Source organism: Ursus americanus, chromosome 6, assembly GCF_024610735.1.
Source record: "Ursus americanus isolate L20-20 chromosome 6, mUrsAme1.1.p, whole genome shotgun sequence".
NCBI lineage: Eukaryota > Metazoa > Chordata > Mammalia > Carnivora > Ursidae > Ursus > Ursus americanus.
The window spans coordinates 53,718,973-53,739,191 of NC_142132.1; the positions used below are offsets into that span (position 1 = coordinate 53,718,973).

The 20,219-nt window shown below is 55.5% G+C and overlaps 1 protein-coding gene across 2 annotated transcripts in view; it reads right to left on the reverse strand.

Moving 5' to 3' along the window:
- Positions 1–19,355, reverse strand: part of UNC5B (unc-5 netrin receptor B) — an 81,760-nt gene extending 62,405 nt beyond the window's left edge. The window contains exon 1 of one of the 2 annotated variants that reach the window (XM_045783323.2): positions 18,833–19,355. In XM_045783323.2, the coding sequence (XP_045639279.1) occupies positions 18,833–18,911 (79 nt within the window). In that variant the 5' untranslated portion in view covers positions 18,912–19,355. The remainder of the gene's footprint in view (positions 1–18,832) is intronic. The other variant, XM_045783322.2, reaches the window with a different exon arrangement.
- Positions 19,356–20,219: the final 864 nt, after the last annotated feature.

Here is a 20,219-nt window from a genome sequence, read left to right on the forward strand (position 1 = left end):
CAGTGGGAGGAGGAGGCACAAAGGCCTGGCCAGTGGGAAGGGTGAAGGTGAGCGCTGGCTGGAGCCCGAGCATTTTCCGGGCTGTTATTCTGGGCAACTTTTTATTTATTCAGAGGCTGGAGATGCGGCTTAGCATTTGTCGGCTCAATATTTATTACATGCACATCGGCCTTGTACCACGGATCCCGTGACAGGGCCACCGCAAGACCCTCGTCCCCCATCTCTTCAACGTGAGGGCACACTTGACGACCAGCAAGGAGGAGCTGAAGGGTAGAACCTTCCCAAAAGACCACCTAATCCAACTCTTTGGATTTACCTTCAGGGAAACTGAGGCCCAGAGAGAGAAGCAGCCCGGCTCAAGGTCACAGGCACTCTGACACTCGATCCTTGATCTCTTGGCTTTCGGGTCCGAGAAGAGACAAAGAGCACTAGATTAAAAACAATGCAGACCACATTGAGACGTGACGGCGACCTGCCCTCCAGTCTCCCACCGGGTCCAGGCAGCGCCCTCAGAGATCTTGGCATGAGGCTGCAGCTCTGCTGCCAGGGTATTTACCCCTCGAGCCTCAGTTTCTCCTTCTGCACAAGCAAGGTAATCATACCCCTGTCAGGAGCGGTTGGGAGGAGTGTGTGACAATACCCTAGAAACGGTCCAGTCCTGTACAAGTGCAATTTGTTTATTGATCTTGATGCTACGTAGGCTGGCGGGGTGGGGTGGCATGAAGTGACGCAGGATGTGGCGGGGGAGGAGGGGCATCTGTCCACGGCCACCAAGGCCCTTCCTTATCACAGCCTCCAAGGCAGGGCCGGAGGCACCTAGCAGGTCAACAGCAAGAGCCCCTGCTCCAACCACTGAGGACGTGTAAATGATTAGAGCAGCACGGTGGGGGCGGGGGAGGGCAGTTGGCAGAGCTGGTGGTGACATCACACTCGCACCCAGCACCAAGCCTTCCAGCAGCCGTGAGGTCAGCTGGCAGAGCGGGGCACCTCCCCCACCCGCCACGCGCTGAGCCAAGAGGAGCGTGGCACTGCCAGGGCGAGGGCCCGGTGCCAGCTCGGATTCCACGGGTTCCTCCTTCCTCCCGCCCCCCCCCCCTGCAGCCGCTTCGCCTCCAGCCCCCCTGACTGCATCTCCGTGCACTCCCCGTGAGCACAAGATAGCTGCTTCTCATATAACACATAAGCTGTGGTGTGAACTTCTGGTAAATGAAGATCTTATTTAAAACTGTGTGCTGTCAAGGGAGGGGAAGAGACAGGTTCCAACACAGCTCAGCCCTCTTGCCAGGAAAGGGAGGTGCTGGGCTGTGCATAGAGCCACCAGCGCCTGGGAAGTCGCCTGGAGAAGGGCCACCGGGCCCTGGGTACACTCCTGACGGATTGCCCACGAGGGTCTAACAGGGCTACTGTCTCCTTATCAGCGCAGGAGGGGAGGGCAAGGAGGTTCCCCCCACCGGAGGTTTAGGCTTGCCATGTGGAACCCAGAGTGGTTTAAACTTTGCAGGGCTTTCCAAGAATGGCAGAACTTTGGACCAGAAAGGCCTTGGAGAGGATTGGACCCTGGGGCCCTCTACCTTAGTGGGACAGATCACCTGGCGTGCTTTTTAAGGCTCCCAATGCCCAGGTCAGACCCTAAGACCAATTAAGTCAGAATCTCTGGGGGGAACCCAGGCAGAGGTGATCCCATCATTCAGCCAAGGTTGAGAACCACTGAGCGGGTCTACAGCAGTATGCAACTGAGAGGTCAAAATTGGTACGCACAGACTTCCCAAACCAGAACTGCTAGGGGTGAAGGCCGGGCATGTGAATTTTGAAGAAACTCTAGGACTAGACTCACATGTACAACCCTGATTATTCGTTCCCTGAGCCCCTGTTCATCGAGGGTCCACACTGTGCCAGGCACTGTTCCGGGCCTTGTGGGTATGTTGCTGGTGAGTGACACAGCCTGCCTTCGTGGAGTTTATAGGCTACAGCGTAACAGATAAAAAACCAGCCAGCATGAAAGGCCATAAATAACCATCCTAGCTCGCAGTAGATGCTAGAAGAAAAGTAAAAGGGGCAGCAGTTCAGGGAAGGGCTCTCTGAGGAAGGGACATCTGGGCCAAGACCTGGATGATAGGAAGGAGTGGGGGGGGTAGGAGAGGGGGTGTTGGGGGGCACTCCGTGTGGAGGCATCCTCTACTGACATGGGGACTACGCACTCCTGCAGCTGCAGGGCCCTGTCTCATTAGCCCCTCTGTTGACAGGGTCCTGGCTAGACAGGAAATGCTGGGAACGAGTCAGTCAGTGTCGCAATGGCCCTCTTGGGACATCAGGAAATTCTACAGGCTGATGGGCTAAGGGGGATCTTAGAAAACGGGCAGCTGAAGGCTGCCAGGGGCCTCAGAGTCCACTGGTTCAACCCCCCTCAGTTAGCAGATGGGGAAACTGAGGCTCAGCAAGAGGCCAAGATTTGCTCTGGTGTGGCATCTCTGTTCTGAAAGGGTTATACGAGACAAGGACCCCACGATGGAGCTTGCTTGCTGCTGTCAAACCCACTGCCCACCCCTCCCCCTTCCCTCCTCTCCCCAAACTGCTGTTTGTTGCTCTCTGTATAAGCGACCTGTGTGTTCCAGCCATGGTTGAAACCCGGGACACACCCAGGGAGCTTGGATGATGGGAAAGTGTGGGCGCCCCCCAATAATTGCTCTGAGGTTAGAGAGGTCCTTCCTCCCACACCAGGAAGCCCATCGAAGGCCAGACAGAATGGTGCCAGATAAGGCCATGGAATTCGGAATTTAGCTGGATCTGGAATTTCCCTTATAGGAAAGCTGTTCCCAGCTGTCCACCCATGGCGAGCATCCAAAGGAAGGCTATGACATATTCCAGGGAGGGGACAGGTGGCTCAGGTACCCAGAGTCAGAGGCCTGATGTGGCAGGGAGGGCAGAGAGAAGGGAGCTGGCCGTCTCTGGAGCATTTCTGCCCAGAAACAAGCTGGGTCAACCAGGTCACTCTGTGTGGACAGACCACTGAAAGTGGCCACTGGCTTGCTCTTGCTCAAGCCTGACTTCCACCTTTGAATATGGTGTCACCAGGAGGACTAGAGGCCAGGCTGCAGGGCCACCAGCTTCCCCAGTCCCTGAACCGGCCCACACCCCTACCCTCTCAGAGCACTCAGAGCTAAGGCCCTGACAGCTCCTCTCAATCTCCTGCTGAGTTCCCTGGAGGTAAATCCTGGAGGTAAGACAGGGTGCCCCAGAAAGATAATCTAGAACAGTCTAAAATGATTCTTTTCTTAATCTTTTTCAGCCATGCAGGGTGGAAAGGGCCTGGTAAGGGTGAACACTCAGCCAGCCACAAAGCAAGTCCCGAGATAACTTGGGTAAGTCATCCCTCTCTCTCTGCCTCAGTTCCCCCACCTGTAAGGGGGAAGCGCAGACACACCCTGACGACCTCCCGGGCTGTTCAGAAGCTAGATTCACTTGTGAAGGTGCTCTTTGCTCCAAGTGCTCCATGCCTGTGAGCAATGGGCACCACCGTGACATGTGCTGGGTGGGAGAGCCAGGAATGGGCCCTCGTGTGCCCCTTCACAAGCTCTGTCAGGCCACGGTTTCTGAGCAGCTCTGAAGACTGAGCCTCCCCCACAAGCACTAGGCTTCCCTAGAAGGAGCCCTGGAAAGGAGGGATAGGGCAGTGAGGGTGAGAGGCTTCAGCACCTGGGAACTTGTTCGGCCGGCTCTTTGCAGCAGTGATTAGGGCCCTCCGGGGGCTCCTGTGAGCACTCTGGGCCAGTGGACTGTCACGGGACGGTGGGGAAGACAGCAGACTTCGGGCTTCCAGCGGCCCCTCTCCCTGGAGGGGCCAGACCCTCAGCTGGCCCAGCCCTTCCCTCTGCAAGCTGCACAGGACCCAGGGCGGAGGCAAAGGAGGATGCTGTCAAGGGTGTAATAAACGACTTATTGACTGGTAAGCAGAGTTCTCAGGGCTTGGAGCATGACCTTCCGGCAATTATGCCCTCTACTGCCTGCCCAAGGACCCCTCCATCTCTGTGGAGGCTCAGGTCTGGCTGGGCCCCTTCTCCCCAAGACCCTGCCCTGACCTATGCCCAGCCCTGACCTGCAGGGGCCTGAGGCCTGCAGACAAGGTGCCCCTGGGGCTGCTAATGTTCCTCCCCCATGTACCCACGGGAAGAGGCACCCTCTCGGACCAACCCTTAAAATGGCACAGGCTGGAGAGAGAACACCGACATGCTGGCTGGGACTGGTCTGTGGGAACAGCCCAGTTCTGCCCGTCAGCTCTTTACTGAGACCAGAGTCCCACTGGTGGGGCGGCTGCATTTGACACGGGTGGTCCAAGGCTCCTGAACGCTCACCACGCCATCGCTCCACAAGTCATCGCTGTGCAGCTGGCTGTCACAGGGACATCTGGCGAGGTGTACAGGGGTAGGGCCTGGTCCCAGCCTAGGGCGCGGACACAGAGTGGATGGGTTCCTGGAAGCAACACCGAATTTGGAGTCCAGAGACTAGGTAACACCCCAACTAGGCTCTGACATAAAGTCTGGAAGCTTGGGGTGGGTCACTTCACTTCCCTAAGGCCCATAAGACCTTCTTCTCAGAGTCATTACAAGGGGTCAATGAGACTCAACGTGGGCAAGAGAACAGGCCCAGAGTAAGAGGGCAGCTGGGGCCTCGGACGGCCTACAACACAGCTGGCACACGGAGTGTATGTGGATGGGACCCTCGCTAACCAAGGGGAAAGCAAACGGAGCCGTCACCTCAGCATGTCTGACCACTCGAGAAAGAATGGAGGTGTGTGTGTGTGTGTGTGTGTGTGTGTGTGTGTGTGTGTGCATGCATGCATGTGTGTGGCAAGGGACTGGAAGAGGAAGATCCAAGGCTTATCTGAGGCCCAAAGAGCAACCAGCAGACCCTGTAGGTAAATAATAAATAAAGCCCTTTCCACCTGCATGAACTGTGACCATGATCCCACCTCCTCTCTGTGAGGCGAGTGGTACAGGATTCATTATCCCCCATTTTACTGAAGAGGAAATTGAGTCCCAGGGGGCTGAAGAGATGTGCTCAGGACCACATGAAGCCAGGAGTCACAATTCAAGCCAGGGCAGGGCCAGCGTTGGGGGGTCCTGCCCTCCCCGTCTTCCCTGGGAGTGGCACAGGGAACCCGTCGCCCCATGAACAGCCAGCTGCTTGGACCCGTGAGCAGAGCAGGAGGCCGGTGCATGAGGAAGCAGAGAGCATTCAAGCAGCCGTGAAAACAGAAAGAGAAGGGAGGTCCGGATCCCGCCTGATCTCACACCCGCTTCTCTCTTACGAGGAAGGTAGCGTCCTCTAGATAGGATTTTGTGCTTCCGTCCTGTGTTGGAACATCCTGGAAGCCCTAGCCTCTTGGCTCCCCAACACGGCCACGATTTCTGCTGTGTGCTTGTGCCCTCCGGAGCTGATGGAACTCCAAGGCACTCAGGTGATTTCCAGCATTTTGCAATTACAAACAACGCGCATATGTATTTTGTATTGAAGGGAAGAGTTCTGGAAGTAAGGTTGTTGGGCCAAAAAACAGAGTATACAATGTGTGCTGTGAAACACTGGCCAACTATCCATCTGAAGGATTGCACCAAGGAGCAGTTCCACACAACGTCTGCAAGTGTGTATCACCCAGCTTCCCAACAGAAGGTGTGGTCCTAATTTTTAATTTTGTCCAGTCTTACAAAGTGAGAAGTGGCATCTCAGGGTTGTTTTCGTTTGCAGTTTTCTAACTCTGAGTTTTAATATTTTTTCATGTGTTTGAGGGTTGCTGTTGTATCTTGTTTTGCGAATCGTCTGTTCATGTCTCTTTTCTTCCTTTTTCACCAGGTTTTTGGTCCTTTGTTCCTCTATATTTTGGAATGCTTTCTGTATTGGGATATTAATTCTTTGTCTGCGGTGTATGTTACAAGCATCTCCTCCTGGTGTGCCAAATATTTTGTCGTTTGACTAGTTTGGGGTGCTTAATTGTCAAATTTTTTTTTAATATTTATGTAATAAACAGGATCAATTTTTAGTTTATTGCCTCTGGATTCTGAATCATAGTTGGAAGGCCTGTCCCACCCCAGTGTTAAAGAGGAATTCACCCACAGTTTCATCTACTACTTACATCTGGATCTCTAATCCATTTGGAGTTGTTTTTTTTTTTTTTCCCTATGGTGTGAAATGTGAATCAAAGCCGACCTTTTTCCAAATGGCTACCCAGTTGTCCCAGCACTATTTATGTCAAAGTCTGTCTTTGTCCCAGTGGGCCGAGATACCATCTTTGTCATACATTACATTTCTTTATGCACTTGGGTCTTGTTCTGGAATGTCTATTAGTTTGACTGGTCTGTCCAACAATTCACACATCCATGCCGCAGTTTTAATTATGGAGGCACTACAGTCTGTTTTAACATCTGGGAGGGATAGTTTTACCGCGTCTTTACCCATTTTTGTGCCTCTAAGTGATTTCTCATTTAATCACATCGGCGAATGCTTCTAGCACAGGGTTGAAGAGAAGAGATGGTGGGAATCCATGCTTCATTAGTGATCTTAATGGAAAGGTCTTTAGTGTTTGTTTCCCCATTAGACGAGACACTGGCTGTATGACTAGAGTATGTATATATTTTATCAGGCTAAAAAAAAAAAATCCCTTAACTGCTATTTTTTTGAGTGTTTATACAACGAATGGGTGTTAAATTTTGACCAAGGCTTTTTCAGCATTTATACAGATCATCACATGATTTCGTTTCCTTAGATTCATTAATCTGGTGTATGATATTAATTCGCCTTATTATTATGAATGGATTTTGAACCAACCTTGCATTCCTAGAATGACCCAGAGTTGGTCATTCTGTATCATTTTCTTAGGGGAAAAAAGAGAGAATGGAACTGAGTACCAAGGATGACAGCTGGCCTTAATGGAACCCTTCCTTTGTCCTCTACCTGCAGTATTAACTGATTCAACCCTCAAGACTGAAGCGATGGAAGCAGGCTTTATTATTCTCATTTCCCAGATGAGGAAACCGAGACCAACCATGTGGAAGCGGCCGGGCCCACATCACACAGCTGGCAAAGAAAAAATACAGCATTGCATCTTGGATCTCGGTCATAATTGGGGAGTGGTATGTGGCTGTTACTTAGATATATGAAAAATGCTTACGACATGATAAAATGTGGGAAGGGGAACGTCTCTGTAGGAAATGGGGGAGGGTCTGCCCTTACTTCCTGGAAGCTTGAGCTGCCCCCCTCGCCCCACCCCATCGGAGCCCGGCAGAGGCATGGTGCGAGGGGGCTGGCGAGCACGCGGGCCAGGTGCCGTCAGCAAGCAGCCTGCCGAGGCCCCTGAAGTCTGCGAGGCCACGCAGCGAGCAGCCCTCAAGGCCTGCCACGTCCCCATCCAACCTCAGCCTTTGCATTCGTGTCTCGGGTTCCAGACGGTGTAGGAGCAGCTCAGAGAAGGAACGCTAGTCCGGGGAGGTGTGGGCTGCCAGGGAATAAAGGGCAGAGAAGAAAACCCTACCCCTCCACTCCCTGCTGGTCCTGCCTGCCCCGTTTTCTAAGAACGGGCAGCCGGCCGAGGGATTATGTAAGTTCTGGTGGGCACGGCAGATGGCGAGCTGGCTCACACACATCCAAACCAGCACGGACACTAACCTTCCCTGACATGGCACCCTGGCCTCCTCTGCTCTGGGGTGTGCAGCATGGAGAGGGGTGGGAAGAGACCCAAACTCTGTCCTCTCGCTCAACAGCCACGGCCAGCCTGGCTAGGGGAGAAGCCAGGGCCCACCACGAGCGGGAGGTTCCAGCCAGGGAAACGAATGGCGAGCCCTCCCCGCCCCCCAGCAAACAGCTCTCAGATGAACCACATAGTCCACGGAACAAGAGACCCTGCTCTGCCCGCCTCCTTCCACGTCAAATCAGCTTCTCGGGTTTGGAGAACAGTTTCCAAAGCATCTCCCTGGGTGTTTTCTCCTTTGGCCCTACCTGACAGGCAGCTTCTTTGATTCCTTTTGCTGATGGGTAAACCAAGGTTCAAAGAGGGTGGGTGAGTTCTCTGTCACACAGAGCTGGGCTTAGAGCTGAAGCTTCCAGATGTCTAGTCCAGTGCTCTTTCCAAATGCACATGACCATGCAGGCTTCTCCCCTTGCTGTAACCCCAGGTGGATCACTAAGTCCCTAGCAGGCCACCGTGAACCTTATGTGTGATATTCCCCACGTCAAAAGGGGACTACTAGAAAGAAGCGAGGGCTGTAATCAGCAGCCTGCAATGGATTTCTTCCTGGGTAGAAAGAAAAGGAAACCAGCTTTTATTGACCATGCCCCATTTCTGTTTGGTCTCCCCAACAACCAATCGGGGCTCCTTTTTTTTTTTTTTTTTTTTTTTTTTACAGCAAGGAGGTGCAGGCTTGGGAAACTATAGTTAGTGACCGAGACAGGACTTGAACTCAATTTTCTAATTCTAGGGCAGACCCTCTTCATTTGAACACATGAGGGCACTGAAGCCCAGAGAGGGAAACGGACTACCTCAATGTGACAAAGCAGATTAGCTGTGTAGATCGGATTAGAACCCAGGCTTCCCAATCCTTAGCTCAGGGGTCTTTCCAATGTTGTCTCTTCTGAGTCTGCATATGTGTGTACAGAGTGGGGTGCACCAGCAGGAAAATATGGGGCCAGATCAGATTTGCAGCAGGGGTTACTGTGCCCAGCAGCCCTGACTGGCTGGCTGCCAGGTAGGAACTCCAGCTCAGCCTGTGATGGGGGCTCCTGGCAAGAGCCAGTGGGTGCTCAGCTGGGAGGGTGGTACTGGCTAGGCCTACTGCTGTCTCGGCCAAAGGCCCAAGGGGGTTGACTCTCCCAGGGAGGCTCCCTGAATGTTAGCCCTGAACACAGTGTCAGGGAGAAGCTGGCTCCGTCAGATCCTGCAGCCAGAACTGCTCCCCTGCACCAAACCCAGCTCCTGCCAAGGAGCTGGTGGCAGTTGCTATGGATGGCTGAGGGCTGCGGTCAGACCCTGCCCACGGACCTTCAAGAAATACCCTCTCAGCCCACTTGTGGTCCCCAGCCCGAGCCCATATGCATGCAATGGCATTCTCTTGAGCCACGAGAAGGCAAGCTGGAGGGGACTGATCAATGGGCTTGCGAATGCAAGTAGGAAACAAACATTTTACAAGGGCCTGGGCTGACTTGACGGCGAAACTTGGTTAATTCTTTGTGGCTTCCCTGGACTTAGTGAATACACTCTCTCATACCTAGGGGCTCTGACCACTGAAGACTTGGCTCTGACTTTCATCACATCGTCTCAAAGACAGAAGCAGAAGAGAATGAACAGAGAGAAGTAGGCAAAGAGGGGGAGGCTGTAGGCCTTTGGTTCCACCCACCGCAGCAAGTCCAAAGCACAGGAGGGACTGAATCATAGCAATGACCTGGGTGAATAAGGCCTGACAGTGACTTCTCATTCATCCACACTGCAAGTGTTTATCGAGCACCTTTTATGCGCCAGGGACTGTGCTGGGTGCCAGGGACTGTGCTGGGTGCCAGGGACGTGCAAGGGAGCAAAGTCAGACCCAGTTCCCTAGTCACCTGGTGTCATAGCTGCTCTTTCATTACCTAGTTGTTCAACCCCATCCTGTCTCCACCCAGGTCCCCAGGGCCTGGGCTCAGTGACAGGGAAAGGGAAGGGTGGGAGGCTGCCCCGTGCAATATTTGCCACCTGGTCCTGGGCCACCGCTCACTGTGTCTGCTGTGTCACAGAATACCCGAAGGTGGGATGGGGGAAGGAGCCAGGAACAACTTTCCTGGAATTTCTGACTCAATTTCTTGTAAGCTCCGCATCCTCCATGGGTGCTCATGCCCCAGGCTGGGCAGGCGGGCGCCTCTGATCGCATTACAGAACTGCTTTCCTTCAGCTCTGTCTCCTGACTCCGGTAATGCCTCTAGACGCCACTTGAGGCCTCTGGGGGTTGCAGGCTCCTGGGTGATCTCAGTAGATGTTCCTCCCAGACCTTGGGGATGCCTCCTGGTACCCACCAGCCCTAGGTGAGCCCCAGGGACCAGAACAGGCAGGCAGCCTCCCTCTTCCTGCCCCTCTCCCTGGCTCTCTGGCCAACCTGGAAGCTGCCACTGTCTCCTTGCTCTCCTGCCCAGAGATGTCCAGGGAGAGAAGCAAGGCGCGGTTCCGGGTTCAGCCGGATCAGGGTCGGGGGGGCAGGAAGGAGGGAAGGCAACAGAAATCCAGAGAACCTCCTCCAGGATCGCATATGCCATCTCACAGCACAGCACTGCCCAGCGAAGGCGGCAGGTCACCTCACAGGCGGGGATGTGCGGGTCCAGAGCCATCTGGCCCGGGCCCTCAGTGAGGTGCCAGTTGCTATGGAGGGTGGAGGGCTGCTTTAATCCCAAAGCCTGGCTCTTTCCACAGTACCAAGGGACTCCTGGTCCCAGAATTCTTGTGGTATCAGATGATCAGATAAAAGTCAGTGGCTGAATTAGGAATTTGATTCCTGGGTAGATGAGTCAGATGTTCCCACCCCCACCCCCTCACAAATAAACCCCCTACTAGGGACGCCCTCTCTGCCCCCCCCAAACTCTGCTCATCCTTCAAAGACCAAACAACACCCTCCCTCCTGCAGGCAGCCCTCCCTGACCAGCCCCGCAGGCCCACAGGAGGCTTCTCTCAACAGCCTCAGCACTGCCCGTCATACCATGCAATGTATGACATCAGTAATAACGATGCTGTGAGGACGGTGAATGCTACCAAGCACTTAAGAACGTGCAATGCACCTGTTTGTATTATCTCATTCTTCCCTACAGCAATCGGATACAAGTGGCATTATTAGCAGTCCCATTTTACAAATGAAGAAACTAAAGCTCAGAGAGGGTAGGCAACTCGCTCTAGGACACACAGCCAGGATATGGCCCATGTGGTCTGACTGCACAGCCTGCCCTCTAAGCACCGCCCTGAATCCCTCCCAGGCCACCTGTGAGTGAGCTCCTCTCTGTTGCACCCTCTCCCTCACTCTCGCATCCCAGCAGCACACCCCGGGCACGTGGCTCAGGCCTCAAGAAGCGACACGAGTCAATTCAAGGGTCAGGCCTCTGCATTACCCCCCTCCGACTGCAGAACCCAGCCTGCTCAGTTTGAAGGAATAAATCATGTACACTGAGTTCCAGGGCTGGGCTGCAGTTCCAACAGGATGTGGGGACCTTCCCCACCCACAAGATCGGCCACCCTCCACCCCTGCAAAATGAAACAGTGAATGGTCTGGCTAGGTCTGAGAGTGTGTCCCTCCCACCCCCTCCACAGGGACCCCAGAGCCTTGGTGGGCGTGAAAGGGTGAGAGGATCAAGTGCCTCTCCTCTCGAAGACTCAGGCTGCCTCTGCCAGTGGGGTCCTTCTCTGCCCCCGGGCCCTGCTTGGCATCTGGGGCTCTTGGCCTCTGACACAGGAGACGTTTATAGAGCAGGAAAATGGGACTGAAGTCCCAAAGGGTGATTTATGGCTTCAGAGAGAGAGACCCAGGGCCACATAATGCTCACAAGGGCATTCCAGTCAATATATTGACTTTCTAGAGGGGCCTCTGTAAACACAAGAGGTTCTGGGCCTCAGCTACCTCTGTCTCGTGCTGGCTGCTGGGGCCTCTTGAGAAAGAACTAGACAAAAACAAACAAACAAAAAACAACCAAAAAAAAAACCCCCAAGAAACAAAACCCCGAGGCCCTTAAAGGTCATCCTTCCACCTTTCCCCGCCCCAAACTTCCAGAAGGGGAGACCAACTACGATCCAGGGAGGAAAAGGCAGCTGTCACACAGCAGCAGCAGAGCAAACACTCGAGTCTCCTAGGCCGGGAGCTGCTGGGCCTCCAGGCCCTAGGCCTCCCTCCCCACTCCTCCCCCCACTGCCCCTGGAGGAAGCTGACTCTGGCATCACAGGGCTGTCTCTGTGCTAGCGCTTTATCATAATCAGGTCATGTGATCCTTAAAACCACCCCACGAGGACGGTATTACTACCCCTATTTTACAGATGAGGCAACAGAGGCACGACCCAGTTAGGTGAGCGGCCAAGGCCACAACTAGTAAGCGGTAATGTTGGAAGGCTACATTAACCTCCTCGAAATCCCAGTCGGCCGTGCCACACACCCTTCATACCTGCTGCCCAGGCCTTTGGAGAAGGGACTCTGTGAGGAGGGGTGGCGTAGAGGGCCTGGGGGACGAACAAACCTTCCCCCTCTGACTGGCTCGCAGAGGCTCCTGAGCCCTGGGTTCTGTCCTTGCCTCCTTGTCTGCTCTGGTGGGAGCATGGCAGAAGACACAGGAGGATACCACCCTGTGCTCCCGCCCCTAACATAACGCCTACTAGTACGTAACAAGTATTTTCGGGGCTCACTCCATCTTCAAGAGCCACAGGGAGAGAATCAAAGAATAAGATAGCTTTTCCTCTCCAGCTTCCGCCCCAGGCCCCAGCCTGCAGTCAGAGGTAGCAGAGGGTCAGTTCCCCAAGGGGCACCCCCTCAGATGAGGCCGAGAGGCCCAGAAGTGGAAATGAGACTGGGGGTTGCCTCATTAAGGACTGCGCTTGCCAAGGCGGTGGCTGAGCAAGTGCCGAGGGGGCCAATTTTCTGAGAGTGGGAGAGGCCTGGGGCCGAGCACCCCTGCCCAGGTACCCCAGCTAGCTAGCCCCCTCCCCATCTTTCCAGGACAGGCTCTTAGAGTCAAGGTCTGACTCCCATCACCCCCTCCAGGAAGCCCCAAGGCTAAGAAAGTTTACTCTTCGCTGTGTTCTCTCTACATATACCAACACTGCCCTCACTTGACATCTGAGGCTCTCTGGAGGTCGTCCCGGTTTTGAAGTGGACATCAGCATCCAGCATAGTGACCACCTTGAGGGTTGGGCCCAGGGCTGCTCTGGCTCTGTCCTGGGTCCCAGGTCAGCTTCCTAAGTGGCATCCCCTCCCCTTGGGGTTCTTACAAGGACCAAGTGAGGTTCCATCTTTAAGAGGTTTTATAAACTAATGCACCAGCAGTGGGGCTGTGACTTTCCTGTAGGTCTCCCTGGTCCACAACGGCACATCTTTTATCCTAGTGTTTAGGATGGCAGTCAGTATAGGCAGCAGTGGGAAAGCAGAGGGACTTTTGGCGACCAAGGAAGTGGTAAGGACAGTGGAGTACGGCTTTCGTGTGTGTCTGCGTGCACACGCGTGCACTTTCAATTACTTCCACTGAGAGTCCCAGCCCCAGCCCCAGCCATGCCTGTTTATGTTGCTTTCCATGAGGGATGCCACTCACTCAAGCTCTGCTTGCCTCTTCTCTAGCAAATTCCAGGAGACCCCATTGCCCCTAGGGGGCTGCAGCATGAGCCAGACCCAGGCCAGAGAGCTGATCTCCAAACTACGGGTGCACCACCACCGTTCTTGGTAAGCTGGAAGTCAACTGCAAGTGACTGGAGACTCAGACCCTTGTCCTGGGGGCATCAATCAAGCTCCTGGACTGGCTTTAGGACCTATCTATGGTTGACCTTCCTCCCTCTGGAGAAGCAGGACCTACCTGTCCTATCTGCCCTCAAGGGGGGGGGGCATACGATGGGGATGAGGGCACAACACCACACCTGGCCTCTGCCCTTTCAACTCCGGAATCTGGCACTTGGACCAAATCCTGCTCGCAGCCCCCAGTGCAGGGCAAAAAAAGGTCTCCGCAGTGCTAAAGGGCAAATGGCCTGGATCCCATCAGGAAGGGACATCCCCAACAGAATACAATGGATGGAGCTTCTCATGCCTGGTGGTGACTCACCGTCCCCACACCACATACCTATTTATACACAAACACACCACAGCTGTGCCCATATGCACACTGCACACGCCCCCACACACCCAAACACGCGTAGCCACCCACCTCACACATACCCGTATACCAGAGGCACAACCCTCGCTGACACATCTATTTGTCCCGCACCTTCACCTCCATAACCTAACACCCCACCTACCCTCACTGCACACTCCCTCCTCCGCCCACCTCCTTAATACACATTCTCACCCCTTCCCACGACACGCATACTCCTTAATACACACTCTCACACCCACTGCCTGCCTTCCCCCGGAGCCCGGCCACCCGGCGCAGGGAAAGTTGTGAGGCGCCGGGGGCAGCCTGTTCTGGGAGGTGAGGACGGAGGCTGGGCGCCGAGGTGTTGGAGCGCCGGGGGCTCCTGCGGACGGATTCAACTCGGCAGGGAAGGGGAGGGAAGGGGATGCCGGGAGAGAGGGAGGAGGGGAGAGGGACGCGGAGGGGGGCAGGGAGGAGAGAGGGGTGCTGGGGGGCGCAGGGAGGAGGAGAGAGGGATGCGGGGGGCGCAGGGAGGAGGAGAGGGCGCCCAGGTGCGCCGCCGCAGGTAAGCACGGCTGGGGCGGTGGTCGCGTCCACCCCGCGCCGGGAGGCGCTCATCACAGTGGGGCGCGCGGCCGGCAAAGGTCAGTTAGGGCGCTACCAGCACCGGGCCGCTTTCGGAGCGAAGGAACGGGGAACAAAAGGGGTGGGGGAGCGGGGACGCGGCTGATTTAAGCGCGCACTTCGCCTGTGTTTTCGCTGCCATTAGCGAGAAAAAAGCCGCCGCTCAGAGGAAGGGGCGCTGCAGCGGGGACGGCGTGGGCCCGAGTGCGAATCCCGCGCCCTCCCCCCAACTCCCAGCCGGGAGACCAGGCCGGCTCCCCAAAGAGAGTGTCGGGGTCGGGAGACCTCCCCCAAGCCCCCGGGGGGGCGGGAGGGGCGCGCCAGCCCCAACTTCGGAAGCAAATCAAAGAGGGCCCTGCACCGCTTCCCTCGACCTTCCCGAAAAGGCCCTTCCTCGCATTATTCTAATTACGGTATTTTAAATTTCCCTTAAAAAAAAATAAAGAGAAAAGCCCAGAAGGCACTTGTTTGGTTTCATTTTGCCTTCACAGCTTTAATGACTCCATTTGTGGAAGCTGTTTAGGAAACTGGTGAGGAGGAGAAGGAAGAGGAGGCTAGGAGAGGCGCTGGCTGTGGCCTCGGACGCCCGGCTCCCTCCCTTCTCCCCTGGGGATCCCCCATCCAAGGGGGCAGGGTCTCTCTATTCCTCAGTCCCAGTCCCGATGCGTGACCCCGCCCCTCTCCCTTTCCTACAGGCTTCGGTGGGCTCCAAGGTGTCTCCATGCCACCTCAACGGCAGGGCTGAGGGTCAAAATAACAGGCTTGGGGGGGGGGGCGCTCCACAACGGACCATTCAGAAGCACTAACCTGACTCTCCAAGCACTTGGAAGGAGGGGATCCTTCTCTACCCTCACCTCCAAAGTCCTAGGCAGCCCACACCCTCCTTAGAAGACAGTGGTGAGGAGGGGAAGGGGAGATGGGAAGATCTCATTTTAGGCCTGACAGCCAGAAACTCAACAACAACGTGGGTGGGGAGGAGAGGGGCTCCCCAAAGCTTCAAAATAAAAAGTAAAAATATATTCTCCATCTATACAAACGAAGGCAGAGCTTTAAAACGTAGAGCCAAGTAGTTCTGCAGCCCAAGGGCGTTTGGCTTGTGATTTATCTCACCTGGGGCAGATTAGGACGGGGGTGGGGGTGGGGAGCTACCTTTAGGCACTTGGCTAGTCTCAGGGCTTACCTCTGACCTCTGGCCGAGCCCTGTTCCACCTGTCTGGGGTCCGGGTTCCTGACTCCACCTCTGATCCCCATCCTGCTGTAAGTCCCAGTCTCACCTAACTACCAAACAAACCTTATCTTTAGCTGCCTGCTTTCCCTGGGGCCTCAATTCCGCAGCTCAGTCCCAGACCCACGCTGGCCAGTCTGCAGACCGGTGGTATTAAGGAGTCAGAACCCGCCTGAGGTTTGTGAGGCCTGAGTTCAGATCCCAGATCTATCCCTGAGTCCCCATGTAACCCCCAGGGCATGTCAGGGCCTGTCCCAAAGCTTCTGCAGGTTAAGTAAAGGGGTTGGAAAAGGGGAATTGTTTTGTCCTCTGGAATTCCCAGTTGTGGGGGAAGGGGGGCAGAGTGGAGAGAGGAGGGAGGAGAGAAATTACCTGTAGTGATACTTTCACTTTAATGAGAAAGCACATTAAGGCACTCTTGATTTTCCATTTGTTTGAGATGGGTGTTTGCTATAGTGTAGAGGGAAATGTGGGATGGGCCACCACACCACACCCACGCACATGCACACACCTGCACACACAGCAGACACTGGGAAAACTCTGATTTTAACGGCACATTAAAAAGAAGTGTTCTCATGATACCACAGTCCCTTCTCAACCATCACAGTCAGAGGCCAAGGCAAGACTCTAAAAATTCCAGGAAAGGGGACGGGTGAGAGGAGATCCTCAGGGCCAACCAACCGGGGCTTCTGAAGTGGCCTCTGATGGCCAGTCACTTGCTGACACCTCCTTCTAAGGGTCTGGGGTTTTATGGTTCCGGGTTTGATTTTTCCACCACCAAACTTTATGGCTCCAAAATCCTCGGTGCCGTAAAGGGAGCTCATCCCCATATCCTCTGGGGAGGCGGGTGAGGGAAAAGAGAAGTGTCTGCCACCTGATGGGAGCTTGCACGCCCCCCAGAAACAGCCCCCCTCTGTGGAGACAGCCTTGTCTCACGCAGCTTGATATAAGCCTCAGGGCAGAGGTGGGTGGGGTCACAAGGAGGAGTCCCGTGTGACCTGAACCAGCCTGGCTATTAGAGAGGAGCAGCCCTGCAGGCAAGTCCGCAATCTGTAGTCCAGTGAAGGCAAGATTCGAGGAAAGCCAACACTCTGGCCTTGGTTTTCCCCATCCATGAAACGGGACTCGTGAGGGACCCACTGGGCAGACCCAAAGAACATTCTGAAAGATGTTCTGTGCCTGTGGTATTAGAGAAATGGGCTGCGTAGGAGGAAGGGGCATGTTCTCCCTCCTGAAAGCATATTTCTAAGGGATTCACGTTCTGGGTAGAGGGAAGACTGCACGCAGACCCCACCAGTTGGCCCCTCTCCAGGCTGGAGGGCAGGCAGCCCCTGCCGGGCTAAGTAATGAGCACAATTCCAACACCGGTTCTGCTCACTAGTGAGAAATCAAAGCCCGGTATTAGAGGCCGTTTCTGGCTGGGCTCTGTTTGTGCCCAAATCCATCAAAGCCCTGGGCCTGGGGTTTCCTCTGGGGAAGGTGGGGGCTGGATGCTTTGTTAAGCAGGAAAGGCAGGCCGCCCCCAGCCTCCCCAGCTGAACCTGGCTCTGGAGAACTCTAGGCCAGCCAGTCTTGTCTTTTTCCTGCCCAGCAGAGGCCCTCCCCCCACCCTCAGTAACCTCAGTATTTATTCCTGATCCCATTGCCAGGCTGGTTCTAAAACAGTTTCCCAAGCCCGGATCCTGCTCAAGTGCCGTTTACAGAGACTTCACCCTACTCTTCAATCACCTCCCCTCAAACACCCTCAAACCAGAAACCAGCACCTCAGCCCAGCAACTCCCACATTCAACTGCACTCTTTAAAACAAGGTTGGTCATTCAGCAGCCTGCCCCCTCCCCCATCATTACCTTCCAACTTCAAAACACTGCTTTAAATACCAGAGTCTGCCCAAATCGTAATTAACTTGGATCAAATGATTGTGTCGTAACTTTACAACAGAGGGCTGGAAAAAAAAAAAAGTGGAGGATGTGCTAAAACCAAGCCCTCGCTCCTAGGCCGTGGGAATCATTAATTCCAGAGTGAGGAATCTTTGGCTATTGGGGTGTACGTGGAGGGCGGATGCCAACATCCCAGCGGAAGGTGGCGGGGGAGGGCTGCGTCACCTCGTCTACTTTCTGCACCAGCTTTCCTACCCCATTCTCAGCCTCAACTCAGAGGGCTCCGTGCAGGACGCCCCCCCCCCGCGCACCCCACCCTGCCCCGCCCCGGGAGCGGCCGCCACCAGCCCACCTACTTGGGTTCCGGCACCAAAAAGAGATTGGCTCGCCTAGAAGACGCAGCCCAGTCAGCGACGCGGGGCCCAGCTACAGACGAGCGAGAGGTGTACACAACCAGGGCGAGAGGGGGTGGCGATGGTGATGGGGACTTTATTTCAGGAGCCCACCAACCCGCTGAAGGCATCTTGCAGGCCCACTGTAGGCAAGCGCATCTTGTCTGCTCCCTGGACGGGGAAGAATGTCAGTGACCCATTTAAAAGGAAACTTGGCAGGATCACTATGTACTCCCCCCCACAACACACACACACACACCAAACCCCGGAAAAAATCCCTCCAGACCTGCGGATCCTGCGGTCTCGGCGAAAGCTGTACGAGCAGTATTCAGCCCTTCCCCCTTCTACAGCCAAAGCCCTTCAAGCCAGCCTCCCCCCGCTAGCGGAGCGGACCCGCTCTTCTGTGCTCCTCGGGTCTCTCGCTCCTCTCCCGTCTGCGGATTCCAGTGGGTGCAGCGCGTAGGAGCTTGGAAGAGCCAGGAACCAGGTCTAGGAAGTTGCCGGCGAAAGGCAAGCAAGCGCACACCTGGCCCGGGCAGCAATAGTCTTTTCTATTCTTTTTTTTTTTTTTTTTTTTTTTTTTTTTTTTTTTTTTTTGCCGCCTCTGGAGAGCAGTCCTCCGGGAGGAGCAGATTCCGACTCGGACACCCCTTCCAAGGAAAAGAAGCGATCCCTTCTGGGGGGGGGGCAGGAAGCTTACTCTGAACCACCTGGCCAGTGCCCCCAGCGAGGTGGCTGCGCCATTGCCCACTTTGGTGGGGCGGAGAAATTTACCTTCTAACTTGGGTGCCCTTGCGCTTCCCAAGTGCACACCGACGCAGCGATGGACCATTTCAACTTCGGGACAGAATGGGGCGCAAAGGTCCCCTATACCCCCGCCCCCATGCCCGAACGCTCCCTACCTGCTTGGCTCAGTCTCGGGTCCCAGCAGAGCAGCAGCGCCAGCAGCAGCGCGCCCCGCGCTCCGCTCCGGGCCCACATGCTCCCGCGGCCAGGCTCGGGCGCCTCTCCCCCGGGGCTCTCTCCCTGGCCCCAGCCTCGCCGCCGCCGTCTCCGCCGCCGCCGCCTCCTCCTCGCCGTCCTCCCCGGCGCCCGGCCGCGCCAGCCCGTGCCCTCCGTGGGGGCAGCGGCAGCCACGCTGCGCAGAGGGCTGCCCGGCGCTCGGAGCGCAGTGGGTGCCCGGCTCTCGCTCTCCAGCCAGGCTCCGGCGCGCCCCTCTCTGCGCTCCTCAGGCTCTGGGGCTCCGAGCGCTCCCCGGGCTCCCGCGCCCTGGCTTCGAAGTTACGCGACCGAAGGTGAGTGCACTCAGCAGCCCTCGCAGCGGCCGGCACCGCGCCGTCCGAACCCCCGCGCGCGCTTCTCTGCGCCCCGCCGCTACCCGCGGCTCCGGCGCCCTAGCCGGCCCCGCCGCCTGCCACAATGCCGAGCCCTGCCGCTCGCTCGCCCTAGTCAGTCCGCTAGCAGAGGGGGACGGCGCGCGGCGGGGCGGGGCCTGGGCGGGCGAGGGCGGGGCCGGCAGGGGGCCCTCGGAAGGGGAAACCGACTACCACCTGGGCGCCGCCTCAGCTAGAGCTAGGGGCCTTTCAGGGGGGTCCTCGCGAGCCGCTGGGCCTGGCGAGTTGGAAAACCCGGCCACTGGAACCGAGCTGGGAGCGGAGTTTGCCCAATTTTCTTTTCCAAAAACTAAGGAAATGTATCTAAGCTCTCCTTTGGCTTGGCTGTGTCAGCTCTTTCATCTGATTAAGGTGAGGACTCTCACTTTTGGCTCCCTTGATCTGAATTACGTCCTATGCCTTCAACCTCTGGAGATATTTCCAAAAAGAGTCCATAAATTTCAAACACTCAAGTCCTGGTTAGGCTGGGGCTTCCAGCTATGTGAACGTGGGTATAGATGTGGATCATCCTGGATGCCTCTACTTGTCTGTATAACCTTAGGCAGAGCTGTTTACCAGACCCCTCTAAACCTCCTGTAGCACTTTAGGCGCAAGTGTTAAAAACCTGACCTCCAAGGGACAGTGGGGCAGAGGGGAGAGGTACAGCCATTGCGCTCTGCTCCTCACCTTCTGTGTGACCTTGAGCAAATCATTTAACCATTCTGACACTCCCTTCATCATCATCTAAAATAGAGAAAAATTATAATTATCTCATAAGGGGGTGTAGAGTTGAATGAAAAAAGTATGTATGGAAACTGCATAAACGTCAGTAATCTCTCTTTCCAAGATCTCGCCTCCCTACCAGTCTGATTTGTGGGGGAAAGTCCTAGCCACCCAAGGGTGGGCCAAAAGACAT